Source organism: Anoplolepis gracilipes, chromosome 2, assembly GCF_047496725.1.
Source record: "Anoplolepis gracilipes chromosome 2, ASM4749672v1, whole genome shotgun sequence".
NCBI lineage: Eukaryota > Metazoa > Arthropoda > Insecta > Hymenoptera > Formicidae > Anoplolepis > Anoplolepis gracilipes.
In genome coordinates this window covers 20,038,762-20,056,062 of record NC_132971.1, presented here as the reverse complement: position 1 = coordinate 20,056,062, position 17,301 = coordinate 20,038,762, and the positions used below count along the sequence as shown (strand labels likewise).

The 17,301-nt window shown below is 36.5% G+C and overlaps 1 protein-coding gene across 6 annotated transcripts in view; it reads left to right on the top strand.

The window, feature by feature from the left end:
* Rdx (BTB/POZ and MATH domain-containing protein rdx) overlaps window positions 1–17,301 on the top strand; it is an 82,548-nt gene that overhangs the window by 37,279 nt on the left and 27,968 nt on the right. For 2 of the 6 annotated variants that reach the window (XM_072886753.1, XM_072886750.1), the window contains exon 1: window positions 15,719–15,734. The exons of 2 other annotated variants lie outside the window; for them this stretch is intronic. Coding sequence is in view for 1 of the 4 variants with exons in the window: in XM_072886755.1 (XP_072742856.1) it covers window positions 15,580–15,695 (116 nt within the window). In the remaining 3 variants the exon portion in view is untranslated. 2 more of the 6 variants (XM_072886758.1, XM_072886755.1) reach the window with 2 other exon arrangements.

Below are 17,301 nucleotides of genomic sequence, written 5' to 3'. Positions count from 1 at the left end.
TAGAGATACTGGTAGTCTTATTTCTCAATCAATCTCATAGAAACTTTACTAGAATTTTAATTTAAAACCATATCACACACTTAATGTATATACCAAATTAAAATTAGAAAAAAACATTTTTACATAAAATTTCCAGTAAACTCATTTAACAGGATATTTGAGATCGGCCATTGGCATGGCCATATTCGCATACTCGCTCGATCGCGTCAGCATCGTATCGCTTTCATCGTCGGAAAGGTTAACTGTTTGATTAGATTAACGTGATGTACAAATAACGGCGATAGGCCGACCTTGGTTCGTACGATCATGCCGGATGGTTAGGCGGGCTTTGTCAAAAACCTGCGGAAAGGACGACAGGAAAGAAAGCCGCGACCGCTTCCGGGATCGGTAAAGCGGAGCATAATGGGCGAGGGCGAGCACGTAGCAGCAACGTAGCGACCATCCAAATGGTTATTTTCGACGGTGAGGTCGTCTAGGACGCGGTAAAACGAGCACTCGAGGACGTCCTCTGTGTGTGTGCGTGTGTGTGTGTGTTTGTGTGTGAGACGACGTGTGTTCTTCTCGCCTCTCGCCGTTCCATTCATTCTATACACATGGCCGAGCCCACACGGAGATGTAACTTTGACGCGACCATAGACATATATAATAGACCGGCTCTGCCGTAAGAGGCATCGTGAAAAGATACGATAAAGGAGAGAAATATCGTTTTGAGTATTTCTGTCTTTTTTTTCTTTTTTTTTTTTTTTCTTCGCGTAGTGAGGGTTAATAGAGATTACGGCTGTTACTTTTAACAATTTTAAAATTCAAAGAGCTTCGAAAGAGTTTACTAAATCTGCGAATTCTTTTAAACTTTCCAAATTGTCAAAAGTTGACTTCCAATTTTCAAGTTTTTTCGAATCTTCGAAGGTTCGAAGTTTGAAGTTAAATTGACTTGAAAGGCTTGAGGGGCTTTGAAAAAGTACATGTTTCGTTTTGCACGAACGTTGACATCAAAATGAAGGTCAAGAAAAAAATATTCTTTAACTTATAATATAAATATTATACAGTAAAAAAAACCGAATATCATCAAGTATAAAAAATGCAATATATCAAACTGTCTTATCTCAGAGAGAAAAATTAAAAGAATTTATTGCATTATTCAAAATGTATATAATTCAAGACTCTGTTGTTTTTAATTATATGTCAAAATGATAATAACTGATAGTTTGGATCACATTTATTTATATAAAAACCAGAGATCTCTATTAAGTTAATCCTCCCATCAGTTCTAAATTAATTCTATTTTATCTTAAAATTTGCTAAAGTCCGAAATTAGATACTTAAACCGTTTGGCGGAAAATTAAATTTATATGAGGTAAGGCTGACTTAACATTAAGTTGACCTTTTTATATAAAAAGAGTATAAATATAATACTGTAAAAAGCAAATATATAATAATTAGATGCTAATTAGGGACTCTTGGAAACTGTTAAGAAATCTGCAAAATAAAATTTTTATACACTTTACTCATGACAATAGACCCGGTCAATGTTAAAGTTCAAAATCCTGCCAAACAGCACCAATATAATTTGGCATTTACATATCTTAATATAATATTAATTAACGAGTATTTTGATATTAATATTTTTCTATTAAGGTGAGTGCAAAAGTTCGTGTTCTAAATCAATTGATGCATTATTAATGTCACAGGAGTGCCACGTAATGTCTATATTATATATACCGTTTAAAAGGTACTATGGAGGACTTTTAAGTTTGAAGAATAAAGTGGTATTAAAAAATTTTATTTCGGATATTTCTTAACAACTTCTGAGAGCATCAATTAACACCTGATTAAAATGTATTTGTTTTTTTTTTTTTTTTTACTTATTTTATTTATATTTTTTATATGGGGAAGGTGTAGTTTATGTATAATGTTAAGTCAGTTTCCCCCAATATAAATTTCATTTCTTGCTAAACGGTTTGAGTACCTAAGTCCAAACTTTAGCACCTAATTAGCACCTAATTTTAAGATAACAGTTTTAAAATAAGTAAATTTTGAAGTAAGTATAATTAATTTGGCGCGGGTGGGGAAACTAACTTAATAGGGGTAGAAAAGTGTTCTTTCGCTCTACATGCTTTAATAAGCAGAGATATTACGATGCACACACACAGAAGAATACATATTATAGGAGTTGGAAAAAATAAAGAACAGATTTTATTATTAATTTATCGAGCATATTATATTAAAGAAAAAGAGCAACATTTGCCGTGTTGAAATGGTTAAATTGATAAGTGAAAAATATTATAACTTTAATTTTATTTTTTAACTGTATTATTGCTTTATTGAATGACAAAAATCAAGAGCGAGACTTTATCATTAGTAACAAAGTAAAAAGTAACAAAGATTTGATCGATATTGAATCTGCACGATAAAAAACATTTTGTATTTTTGTTGAAATTTTCTTGTGTAGAAATTTTTGTGTTAAATGTTTAACATACTCTTATGTTAAACATTTAACTTACATTTTAATTTACAGTATCCAAAATTTTAAAATTTTAATTATTGCATTTATTTTTGTAAACTCAGAGTTATTTTCCTGAAAAGTTAACCCGTTATTTAGATTTAGAAATTTGTCACATGCTCGTCGTTAGTTCTAGCTTATTCTAAGAGCGAGACTTTTGTTAAAGAGTAACAAAAATGTTATTGATATTGGATCCGTTAATTTTAATTTTTAAATTTTAATTTCAGATTTATAATCAGCAACTCCCAAAATCCCCGTTTGTGCCGCAAATGGTTAAATTAATAAGGGAAAAATGCAACAGAATTAATTTTTTTTATTGTCTGTGTTAGTGTTTTTATGAAAGTGCTTTGTTGAATGACGAAGATCAATTAAGTAAAATGAATATAAAAAAATGTTTTTTAAAATTAATTACACTGTCTGACAAGAATTTTTGCACAGATTATGGCATATATTTTATAATAAATATGAAGGTGCTGAATCCATCTGGCTGTCAAAGTACCCTAACTCATCAAGATTGTGAAAATTAAGATTAAAAATACAAAAAACCACCATTTTTACAATTTTTGAGTAGTTATATCTAGATAATCTAATACAATAATAATAGAAAGATATACCGCGATTCAAATTAAAAATTAAACATTTCACTTTCCGAAGATAATGTATAAAAGTTCTAAAAAAACCGCAATTTACAAAAAAATGGAGTTAAATTAATGAAAAATACTATTTTCATTACATTTAATACTATTTTCATTACATTATCAAAGCTTGTATATAACCTAGCAAAAATTATATGTGTAATATATATAGATATACCACCGCATACGCTGATAATTAATTAGTGATATTGTATATGCATATATGTATATATCTACGTTATTAAAGATAAAACAGTTTTTGTTATCTCAGCTGGATTACATATAAATTAATGTAATGAAAAATAGCATTTTTCATCACAATTTAATGCCATTTTTTTTTAGTTAAATTATGGTTTTTTTCAGAAACTTTGCACATCATCTTTATAAAGTAGAACGTTTAATTTTTAATTTGAGTCGTAGTAAACTCTTCTATCACGTTCAAGTTATCCAGATATAAATACTCGAAAATTATAAAAATCGTGAATTTTTTGCACTTTTAATCTTGATTTTCTCAAAATCTTGATCTGACCCTAAGGTCAGATTTGGATTCAACACAATCAAAGTTACTAAAAAATATATGTCACGATCTCTAAAAATACTTTTTTTGGCCAATGTTGTTTGTGGTAGTTCGTAATTTAATGAAATTAATACAATAAAAATGATTTGCCTTGAAATCATTAATATGCAGGAAAAAATTACAACCGTATCAGACAACATAGTGCAAACAACGTGATAGACTGTGTGATAAACCAGAACAGTATAAGATAAATGGCAAAGGACATTTGATAAATGTGTATTTAAGAATAAGTAAGAAATAAGTAAGTTCAATTACAAAAGTTTCAAACACAATAAATGATAGGTTGTCAAAATAATTTTCAAGGACATGTTGGGCTTCTAATTGTTATACTCATGTTGATCAATCAGAAGAGAGGTTTCCCTTACCTTCTTTGTTGGTAAAACAGTTTTGAAACTTTAAGGGTAGGCTCTTCAGCCCAAAGTATCTACAGCGCAGCAAATGCATGTAACAGTATCAAGTTAACAGCCAACCTGTTACAGTGAATTTCGTGCTTCACGTTTGTGTTTCATATCTACATACTAGAATTAATGATACAAAAACAATAAATACATTTGTTGTGAATTTTTTATGCTTCATTGAATCATGATGTCTTCAATAATGAGTTTGCCTGCTAATGCACTCGTTCTTCTTCTCAAAAACGGAAGTGTTAGTGGCGAGATGTATGTTCAGTGGTCAACCATTGCAGCAAAAAAGACTAAGTGAGATTTATTGGGAAAGAAGATCTAACTTGGAAAAGAAGTAATTTTTTGTTTATAAGTATTTTACATTAATTTTACTTGGTTGATTTTTGTCATTCAACAAAACAGTGTTGTAAAAAGCTAATATAGATAAAAAATAAAATTAAAGCTGTCGGATTTTTACCTTATTAATTTAATCATTTACGGCACAAACGGAGATTTATGAGGAAATCGCTAATTATAAATCTGAAATTAAAATTTAAAAATTAACAATGCCGGATCCAGTATCAACAAAATCTTTGTTACATCTTTTAACTAAAAAGTTTAGCTCTTAGAATAATCTAAAACGACGAACACGTAGCGAATTTCTAGTTCTAAGAACGGGGTTATTAGTTTCAGGAAAATACTTTTAATTTTATAAAAATAAATATAATAATTTAAAAAATTTTGAAACTTTTGCATAATACGGTACTAACAATTTTGAAATTTAAAAATATGACTACATAAAAAACTATTCTAGTTTTTTCTAATTTTTTATTTAGTTTTTATTAATTAATTATTTAATTAATCAAGTCAAAAAATCCCGAAAAATTTATAATTTCAAATAATTATTTATAATTTTTCAAAAAATTTTTATAAGTTTGTATTAAAATTGTTATTGACATATTTTGATATATTTTTGAGTACATGATTTTTTAATTGTAATATAATTGATTATTGCATCATAATAATTGAGAGTAATTTTTATAACTTTTATTAATAGGACGTTGCATATTTTACATGTAAAAATGATTTCAATCAAATTGGCTGAAATTGGAATATGTTGTAATTTGAATAGTGATATTTGTTAAAAGATTACCAGTGAAAAATCTTTATTAGAAACGATGTAATCAGATACTGGTCACGAAGAAGCCACTTTGGAAGGCTATTGGTCCACCATATTTCTATAAGTTAGATTGAAAGAGTATATTTCTTTCTCTCTCGTGTACATTTCTTTTGTTCTCGTAAAATTTAGCCAAAACATGGCGGAAATGGGTTGTGGTCCGTCTCTTTCTCTGATTACAGTGTCTTTGTGGTCAGTCTCCACGAGCACAATCCGAAAATCAAAACCATCAAAAAGATACGATGGCTTAAAGTATAAAGGATACGATGAATTTTAAAAGATACGATGATTTAAAATTAGTGCCATAGACATATGAATACAAAAACAGCTTTTATTGAGAAAGTAGAGAAATCAAAATTGTAATTTTTTAGAACTTTGAAAAATCTAATAATTGGCGCTTTAAGGTTGAAACATGAAATTTTGGATTATGTTGATTTTAATAAAAAAAATTTTATTGATAAAGGAGGGATTTTACAGATTTTTGACAAAAGTGGTTTTTTTTTTTTTTTTTTTTTAAGAACTTTATATAATTGACCTGACTCTCCTGCTGTGAGAGGCAACGTAGAAACATAAAGGATAGAAATAGCATTCTGGACATTCCTGTCTTTGTCTTGAATAAGAAAAGAAGGAGTGAAACCAAAGGATGAAATACATGTGTGTGAAAGAAAACACTTTCGCAATACGTGTTCGCTTTGTCTTCACCTATCCCTACCAGTCAAAGAAAATCAAAGGACCGAAAGAAAAACATAAAAATGCCTAGAATACTATTTTTGTCCTTCATGGCAGGGACTGGTCTATTGTATGTACATGTCTATAGATACGACCTCCGGTATTTTCTGCTTCCTCGATCGACAACCGATCGGTGATGATCGATGCAATATGAGAAAATAAGAAAAGTTTGAATTATTAATTATCTTCCTTCGAAAGGTTCGAATAAAATATGTTTTTGGTACAAGTATATCTAAATTAGAGATAAGCATTTAGGGTAGTAGTAAAATATTAGAACTTGACTCATATCGAGAGAAATTAAAATTTACAAAATTTAAATTTTGAATCGATTTGAAACATTTGCATTGTGTGAAGAAAGTAAAAAGTTGTAAAAAGAAATAAAGACTATCGAGGACTAAATACATTTTTTTTTAAATAAATATGTACAATATATATATATATATATATATATATGTGTATATTACACTATTTCGAACTTTCCCATATTCTCGACTCATCGAAACTGGGCAATCTCTCTATTCTCGACTTTCCCTTCAGTCCTCGCTTTCGAAACTTTCGCAACTTCGAGGTGTCTTTTATCTTTGCTTCGTTCATCGTGGTTAATTTATCAAGAGACAACTTAGACTCTATCACATTTCATGTTTTAGACTATTTGCTCAGCAATATTATTTGATAAGGTTATTTCAAGTATCCTGATATTCAATAGTTTTTATCAATATCCATAGCCAAGTACCCTCACGAGAAATTAAATTCAGATGTATAGCATAATTTTTATTAATATCTTAATCTGAGTGAGGATGCCAAGTTAACGGAGGTCTCTCCTTGTCACACGACGAGAAACGAGAAATATACACCACGTGTCGTTCTACATCACTTTTAGATTACAGAATGACCTTAACCCCGGTATCGATAATCGATGAAATCGATCGTGGGCTCCGCTGCTCCACGGAGGTATCTACAGACTATCCGGGGGTGTCGAAGGCCACGGTCGACTAATTTGAACCTGGAAAATATTCTCGTGAAATAAGCATAAAATTCTCGCCAAAAAGCTCTCTCTCTCTCTTCCTCTCTCTCTCTCTTTCTCTCTCTCTTCTTTTATTTGTTTTCGTTTTGTATGAGTTATTATTTTCTCGAGTAATCCTGCTAAAAATATCACGCTCCAATATGTTTATTACTTGTCTAGATTTTTTTTATCCAGCGTATTTTAAGTGAACAAAAATAAAATGAATATATAACATATTTCGGGAAAAATAGGTTTTTTTTCTTTCTAATAAAACTTAACATTGAACGATTAAACAAGACATACTCTAGATTTGGGACTCTTTAAAAAATAGTTTATGATTTGTGTGATCTCACTATGACAGTATTTTTTTATTTCTTCTTAGCTTCTTTTTAGCTTCTCTCCAGACGACTTGAAGATTGATAATCGATACACTTTGACTTTGTAACTTTTTGTGCAAAAATTAGTTATCGGTCTGATAAACGCACCCTAAACGACGAAAATCTTTGTAATTAAATTATGTAACACCGACCTTCGATTCGATGTGCAATCGCAAACCAGTTCGATTCGATTTCAGTTTGTCGCTATAATCAACCTCGTACGTTTTATGGTCGAGCGAATTCGAACTCGTGCCCAGAGATAATTAAGCTAACGAGCCGATCCAGGGAGCACCGTTAATTAATTTGTCATACCGGGCTTCTCAGCGAATTCCGAGTAAGGCTATTAAGCGCGTTTCCGTTCATCTCGCGACGGAGCACGAATAATAAGCGCGTTTAATCCGTTTAATCACGTCGTTTTTTTTTTTTCTCTTTGCGAACAGTATTACAGTACACTTTACGGCGTTCTTTTATGTCTTATTTTTGATGAGGTAAATAAATTAAGTCGATCTAATCAGTCTTCACGAATTAAAAAACACGACAATTTTTTACAAGTACTCTTGATTGTATAAGAAAAATACCAAAAGTGACTTAATCGCTAAAAATTACATGGACATAGTCAAAATCACTAATTTTTTTTAAACTTAATTTTCTCTTCCGTTTGAAAAAAAAAAAAGAATTTTTGCCTAAAAGTTCAAAATGATATTATTATTATATTATAAATAAATATAATTTGTTGTTAAAAAAAATTACTGTGTCTGTACATACATATTTCTTCATTCCATAAATATAATCCGAGTTGATGTGTAAAAAAAAAAGTGGTTACATCGATCGGTGTCGCACTCGACGATCTTTCTCTCTCTCTCTCTCTTTCTCTTTCTCTTTCTCTCTTAAAGCGGAGATCGCCTAACGCGCGCGCGATGCCTTGGCCCACAAGAGAGGAGTCGACCTCATTTTTATTACAATTCAAACGCGCCCTCCCACCTGTCCTCCCAGAAGAAATGTCAGCGATTGTCGATGGAATCGGGCACATGGAGAAATCTTTTTCGTCGATATGAATAATATAACTGTGGACGGAGTTTGTCTCTCCGCGGAATCCCAACTCTTTTGTCCGATTGTATTCCGAGATTAACTTTAAAATTTAATCCCCTTTTTTTTTTTTTTTTTTTTTTTTTTTTTTACGAAGCTCATGCTTTACGCGAGAATAAAAGGCGAGGAATGATATTCTCAGATCGTTGACTTTACGTGTCGCGTGTCTATATATATGTATGTTTATTTCGCTCGTGTTACCGGAGAGAGAGTGCTATACAGATACAGAGACGCATCAGCTATACAATGAAGAAAGTGGAAAACAACGGCAGTCGTTTAAGCCGCAATTATATTAAGGGAAAGTTAAGACTAGATCGGGTGTAGAAAACGCGGTAAGATAATAAAAGATATGTGTAACAGCCGCTAATAAATATATAAATCTCGACGTTTCCGTATCCGGTATAGAGTGAAACCTTATCTCGGGCACTATGGTCGCGAAACTATGCAACTTTTAATATCCTAATCGGCACAATTCGAGCGAGTCAGATTCGTTATTCGAGGCATCGAACATGGGACTCGCGTTGAAGTGCGTAATCGGGATAGTCGTGTGTATTTCTCGATGATCTAAGCAAGAAGCAACGTCGTGAGAAACGCGCTCGCGTGGCATCTCGGACGCGATATATTCGCCACCGCGTATAGAGCGTGTCCTACGACGGGTGTTCTAACGGTCTTCTGCCTTGACCGAGTTGAGCGAGGTCCGTGTCAGATCCCCGCGTCTTGACTTTGACTCCGTTTTATCGTAAAAGTCATTTCCACGATCAATTACCCGACCGTGAAGCGGTGAGGCGACGAGCCCGAGGAGTCTCCGTTCTAACCCTCTTCTCTTTCGTCGGCTGGTCGGATTTACCAGATATTTAGTTAACCGCACGTGTAACGTTATCGATCGTTTATTTATCGGCGAGCCACGTTTCCGTAGTATGTATGTACTCGGAAAAGCTCCTCCTCGACCTTCCTCCTACGATCGAAACTACCATCTTCGCTTGGAGCGAATCCAACTCGTAATGAACGATTCATTAGTCGTTATTGCACCAGTCTTACGCGACTCGCGAGCGATTTCTGAAAATAAATTGATATACGTGGCGATCGTAATGTCACAGAGCCAGGCGGCTATCGATTTGCGTTAAATATACGGCTTGAAAAGTTACAAGGCTCGGAGAGGTTAACGTATTCCGTTTTTATCTCGTCGTCGTATTGTCATCGAGGTAACAATCGACTTCCGTCGTGTGAATTACCAGAGTTTGAGAAATATAATTCACAGTTTGTAACGCGACGCATTTGTCGAGTTAATGACGACGCCTCATCTCCGCGGAGCTTTCACGAGGAAATGTCCGGACTAGGAAGCAGACGCGAGTGTAGTCGAGTGTAGTCGACACGAGCCGCAATATTTTTCACCGTTTTATTTTCCTTAATAGAAATTACCGGCGTGGATGTCTTTGGACGCCACGCGCGTGCAAGAATAATGAGCAATTAAAAAAAGGAGGAAAAAAAATTTTAAAAAAACTATGTAGCCTCACGGAAATGCATGAGCGGCCTAAATAATGTAGTAGCCCGACACGTTCGCGACTTTGTCGAGTCTCGCACGTCAGATCTCTCTTTAACCGCTTCACTTGGCATTTAATCGACGGCCGTGAGGAGCACATGCATTTACAAGCGTCTATTTACATATACGAACAATCCGACAGGTTGGACAAAAGCGTCAATAATTTATCTCGTCGCGAGAGAGAGAGAGAGAGACTAGTTTATAATAAAGTAATAAATTAAAATGAATATTGTACGTAGCATGTAGGCAGCAAAAATGTCTGCAACAGTGTTGAGCGAAATGTATTCGTAAATAAGGAATGACGATTTTAAATTGACATCCATTAATTTAATTTGCATTAATGTGTACATAAAATATGCGCTTTAATACATTTGTAAATACATGTACGAAACTCTGTCATTTGTCATCTCGTAAAAGTCTTACGCAACATTATGATACATCAATGATATATTTTGACGCATTATTAATCTTAAGCGAGATTGTCGAATATAATTTACCTAAATTTCTCTTTTTTTTTTCTGTTTCTTTTCACGTTATATTTAACACAATATGTCTCAATTTACATTTCATCATTTCTACGTTTTTATTAATTAAAAATATATTGCTAAACATCAGCTTTATATTGTTCAAGATACATGTGGGCATACGTAACAGCGACGATATCATATCAGCGATACATCTCAATTTGTTTTTTTATCTTTCCTATTCGCGCGCATATTTCACGTTGACCGGAACCAGTCGGCATTAATCAGACCGTCATTCGACATGTCGACGGGAACATTGCTCCAGACTTCCCTGTCGTGTCGAGAAATCGCATCGGGCTCGCATAGCATAGTACAAGTACAGTAATGGTGGTGAAGGTGGTGGGTGATGGTAGTGGTTGTACGCTCGCTCTCATTAGCCATGGCGAGCGCACGACATGGTGTGCTACCACCACCACCACCACCACCACCACCACCACCACCGCCACCATCAGCACAGCCGCCGTCGCCTCCGCCGCATAGCATAGGTGGTAGCTTCGTTCTATCGACCGAGCGAACGGCTCGGCTCGGCTCTCTCGTCCCGTGACCTGACCTCGTCTGAACCCTCCGTCGCTGCTCTGCTGGCTGGCTACCTCTCTCTCTCTCTCTCTCTCTCTCTCTCTCTCTCTCTCTCTCTCTCTCTCTCTCTCTCACTCCCTCTATCTATCTCTCTCTTTCTCTGCCTTTCGCTCGCTCCTCTCTTTCCATTTCGCTCGTTCTAACGCAATTACCTCTCGCGGCATTACGAGCACAGCCGCTCTTCTCTCTTTCGCCAACACCATCGCCATCGTCGTCGTTTCCCGCCCCCGCTTTCCGTGGAGAGCGCTCTTTCCTCCTCTGCGACTCCCTTCCCCCTTGGCACTTTCTATACGATATTAGCTTGCCCGAACTGGAACAACGCCCCAAAACTTTGAGCAATCGCGTAATCTGCTTTGCTCGCACTTATCTCGAAGTCCGTTCCTCGCTTCATAAAGTTTTTATTTCACTCATTTAATTAATCCGGTCATCGTTCGTCGCTTCTCGTCATTTTAATTTTTGTTTTTCTATCTTCTTTGCAATTTTCGTTATTTACTTTGCATTTTATTTAATTTAATTTTTATTAAAATTGTGATGATATAATTTTTCTTGCATTAATTACGTTGCGTTTCTTTCTTTTTCTCCGCTGTCATAGCTGCCTTGTTACGTTGAAAAAATCACTGGGTTGTTGGATGTCTTTATAACAAAAAAACAACGGTAGACACTGCCAGTAATCATGCGAAGCAATCATACTCAATTAACAGATAACTTGAGAAAATTGTCCTCTTTTATATCAACTATCTCTATGAAAATTTCTCAAAGAGAGTCGAATTTCTCAATTATATTATTCGCTAATAAATTATTAAGTATTCTCTTTGACATTAAATATGTATTACAATAGCATCTTGACCTTCTTACGTGTCAATTCCATTTCAATTCTAATTTTGTTCTTAATCTCCTATTTAATACTAATTTAAATTCTATTTTCATGTATACATTTTGTCGAAATATACAAAACGAAAATTATACACTATGACGTTTTTAGCTCTCATCTCTTTTGCTTTATTCATCCACGAATATCAAGCTCGCGTTACGGAATAATCGCGGGTTGAAAATCGCCCATTGTCGTATTTAAGCGTTAAATGAACGCGCTATGAACGCGATCTTTAGTCACTGGATTATCCACGCGTGATTGTACGGCCGACTTATATTCGCACAATTCTCCATACATTCAAAGAAGTTTCGCGCGTCCATATTGCCGGCAATAAGGCAGCAGCCGTAACTATACCTATATTACATACTACGTTCTCAATTTTACTTATCCACGATAGAAATTGCTCCAAACTTTCCACGAACGGAGATACATATAAACTCTGTCGTTCAATTATACTCCGAGAATATAAGTGAAATACGAATTTACGAGCTAGAGCGGTTAAGCTTCGGCCTTAAACGCGCAAATTTACTTACGTCTACGAAACTTTGTTAATTCAAAGTTCCATCGAGACAGACAACAAAAATAAGACCGAATATTAGAAAAAAAAAAAAAAATGAAACGTAAAAATGCGAAATGTAGAGAAAAGTGCGAAAAGAAGATGACCCTATGAGTAAAGCGCGATTTCCAGAAAGAATGACGTATATCATATATCAAGAAATCATACATCGAGTAATATATCAGGAACTGTATATTAGCACAGGCGCGATGTAAGAAAGTCTTTAATAATAATAACAGTGCAAACAGCGGGAAAACGTGGCGCACGCGAACAAAAGAAATATAATAGAAATAGCAGCGACCCATTAGAGGGTATATGAGACGCGACCCTCGCGCGCTGCGGGGCGGATGGGCTCAGGGTCGTTTTTCAAGGGGGTCAAGGGGAGTCTGCGTCCCGAGGACACGCTTATTAATATCAACCTCTCTAACTCAAGTTCGAAAATGTCCAATTTTTCCCATGTTTCAATCTTTTCTTTGAAAACTACCATTCTTTTAAAAGCTCTCTTGAGCCCAGTTCGAAAGATCTTCGTGTGTGGCAGGTTTATTATAAATTGAAAAATTTCTTGGACTAAAAATAATTTTAATAATTTTTTAAGTTCATATCTTTTTTGAAACTATATTATTGTTTTATATTATTTATGATTTAGAATTATAATATATTATTTTTATTTAATATATAAAATATACCAGAAACAATTTTATTAATTATATATGTAGATTATAATACTTTTGTAATTATAATATATAATTTATAAATTGTCATGACGCTTTTTATATAATTTTTAGATTTCTTAAAATGAGTTTTAATGAATTCTTTTATCATTTATTGAACATTTATCAGCAAATAAAGAGAATTTCTGAACAAGAAGATAATTCTTAATTCTGCTATTATATATTCTTGAATTATCTGTCTTATTTACATATCTTATGTCAGCTTTTTTACCAAGGTTTCTGTCTTTGATCTAGAATCCGGTGAGGGAGAGATAATTGCTGCTTTCGAGTTATATATTTTCACGGATTGGCATAACTCTTTCGATGTACACATACCGGATGCTCCTCTGCGGTGTGGTGAACCGTCGAACGCATTTTGGCCGAAATATATTCCGGTTTCTCTCCCAGTATATTATCGTTCTCACAATGTCACGACCGTCGTGCGTGATTCCGGCACGACGTCACGGTCCCATTGACGCCGACCCCTCCGAGAGGAAGGCACCTTAAACGGATTCGTAAAACATTTTCGTGACCCCTTTTTCATGTAATTTCGACGAACAACGGAGGTAGTCGTGCTCTTTCGAATGGTTTCCGGTGTCGATACCGCCGAAAGTCATTTGATGCCTATCGCAAGTATCGTCGCGTGTACACGTGTCCGGAATACTTAAACTGATCCCAGATGTATTCTGTTACGTTTTAAATGGAGAGATTATACATTTAATATTTATCGTCAAAGTCCTGAAACTGAATTAGAATATAAAGTTTTTTTTTCATATAACGTAGTAAAATCGCTCGTAAAGCCCGAAATCCGATTCTTTTGAACGCGAGGAAAGCGTGTTTCCATTCGAAGAGGGTTTCCACACGCTAACCGAATAATCGAGAGCGAACCACCCTCTCTCTATTTCTCTCTCTCTCTCTCTCTCTCTCTCTCTCGGATCCCTTCCTTTCAGATATGTACAGACCCTCGTCTTTAGAGTGAAGGACTCGGTTTTATCCTCTTTCCCCTTAATTCTCGACCGGGTGTGCCTTTGTTGAAAGTAACAGCGTTCAAGGTTCCATTTGTATTATACATGTTTACAATAATGTATATAATACCATGTATATGTAACCTACAAAATATTAACCTTAATCTGTTTACAAAATTTTTCGACTTTACGATATCCAATAATATCACAATTATCTGGATTTAAATGAAATTCTTATAGCATTACTATATCTTATTCGATATAAGTTTTTAATAAATCTAAAAAAAAGTGCATATTTTTTTCTTATTTCCGCGATGAACGATTTCGAAAACACGAAAGGCGATCCGAATTCATCGATAATAGCGTTACGAAACGACCTCGAGTGATCGAAATCCAGGAAACGGCGTTTAATAACAATTTCGGAGCACACATGCTCGCGGGGGAAGAATTTCCTGCTGAGCGAGGAGTGGAAAGGGTCGAGAGGGAAGGGAGAGGGAGCCTTGAGTGAGCGAGATGGACGGGATGAAGGGAGATCGTATCGTCCCGTTCTGGCACGACACGAGGTCGCCGAGCGCTGCCGAACACGGCCGAGCGCGGCCGAGCCTTCTTACTCGGGAGTGGGGACCGTCGGGCGTTCAGTAGCTGCGTTCAGTCGAGCCAGCGCCGTCGTAGTCGAATGGTCGCAGTCGCGTACTGTCCGCGGAGAGTCGCTCGACGCGGCCGAGAAACAAGGGAGGAAGAAAGACAGGCGCTCGACATAATTTACATTGAATACGTAATTTACACGCGTACGGTTCAATCCGGCGAGGCGAAACGAGAGGAAGAAAGAGAGTGACGGAACGAGGGAGATCGAAGCGCAGTTGGTGGTTGGCAGAGGGAGAAAGAGAGAGAGAGAGAGAGAGAGAGAGAGCTTTGCGCCGCCTCCTCGCTCTTCTCCGAATTGATTCCAAGAACGTCGTCGTCCGCGCATCGCCAACCGCGACGCGATCTCGTCGCCACGATCGCAACGACGATCGTTGCGCTGCTCCCCGGGAAGCCGTCGTCGTTATCGTCATTGTTCTCGCTACACGGATACACGACAGTGAAAAATGCGGTAGTGACAGTGAGACAGGGTGAGAAGAGACTCGGAATTTGACAAGAAGCAGCCAGGATAATCGTCATTATCTTCGTCGATCGTGTCACGCGAGTCACCTCTCGGTTCGCGCTCGATCAAATCCGGCGCCGGTTGAACGACGAGAGATAGAAAAGGTGAGAGGGTGGGGGGGGTGGGGGGATCGGAATAGAGAGGAGGTTGCTCTCTTGGCACGACTCAGCCGGAAGAGTTATGACGAGCTCGCGCTCCATTCAAGGACGAAGAATTGTTTGCGCGCATGTGTCCAGTAGTGGGATATAGTGTCAACGACAAGTCGCCGCTCGCAGATCTGGATACCTTGCTGTCGACACCCGCCGGGCCCGGATTGTCTCATGTCAGGATGGCGCTGGCGCGGTACGTACACTCGTACGGCTCACCGTTGTCGGAGCTAGGGTGGGTCTTCGTCCGTCCGGGACTAACCACCACCGGAGAGGGGAAGAGAAAGGGGTGAGGGAGAGAGAGGGAAACGTTTGTGTCTGTACGGTTTGACCGGTAGACGCGGAGAGTAATCGCATCGATCCAGCGAGCCGAGCCGAGCCGAGCCGGTAGCGGCGAACACGCGACGCGAACGCCGACAAAGACGTTCCTTCTTTTTACCCTCCCCGAATTTCTCACCCGTCGACAGTAATGGCACCGGCCGGCTGCTCAAATTTGCGATCCTTCACGCACAGCGATTCGTCCCTATACATTTTTATTTTATTTTACCATTTTTTTTTTTTTTTTTGTTTTTTGTCAATATATCTCATCTTTGCCGTCGGAAAAAAAGATATTGAAAGAATGAAAAATATAATTGCAAGAAATAAATAAAAATAAGCGCGAGAGGGAGGTAAAAGAGATATAGTTTTGAAAAAGTTACGATAGAAATCTCAGAATTGCCGCGAAGCTTTCGAGGAATTTGCCTCGACGAAGGCGCGACGGTCAACGACCCGTCGTCCCTTCGACGAGGATAGCGGCCAAGTATCACGATGGCCATTAGCCGTCCGTTTCGTTCTTTTGTCCGTCCCAATGCTCTCTCTCTCTCTCTCTCTTTCCCTGTGGTCGTCGCGCGATTCGCATTCGCGCTGACTGGAAAGTTCTTGGTCAAGTCGCGCGAGCGAAGGAGCCGCGGAATCAAGGTGAATACACCTTTTTACGTTAGACGCCGACCTTCCTGAGGCTGCCTGATGTGGGCTCCGTCACGGCTCGCCGATTCTGCCTGCTTTCGATATAGACACGTTCGACCGTGAACGCAGAGATCGCGACTCGAAGGAATTCGAGTGTAGAAATGGCTTTTATATTCGTGTCGCTGTGTTCGAGACGTTGGTTCGTCGGCTGACGAGGACTCTCGACGAATCGACAATCTTCTTGTCGGAAAAGGGCGAAATTTCGAGAGAGAATCATCCGAGAGAGGAGAGAAATGCAATTCAGTGTTTCGAAATATTTATAAATATTTTTCTCGCACACCGCAAGTGTTTCAAAGCACCAAGGTGTTTACTTTAGAAAGATACTTGCAACAATTTTATTTACTCTGTTCTTTTTAATGCTATTTATATATATATATATATATATATATTTTTTTTTTTTTATAATTTCGAGCCATTTTAAAACGATGAAAGATGTCTCTTATCGCTTGACATACACGTATAAATTAGGATGTTAATTGAATAAAATAACGTACGTTTGCAGAAAAATAATGCTTCCAATATAAATATTAATATAAATATGAAAATACGATAAACCTCGTGTTCAAAGTGTTAATCGCGATGTGATTAATCGGAATGCGACGAAAAATATTTGTCTCTGGTTTGCTTTTTGGTTCGTGACACATTTTTCGTGCCAGCTGCAATTTTTATCATTATTTTATGGCTATGTTCATTAAGCATATTATTAAAAATATTTAAATAATTATTAAAAATCACTGAAAAAGTGACGGCAAAGATATTTTTGACGCTCGTTCTGTACAATTTCGATCATACACGTC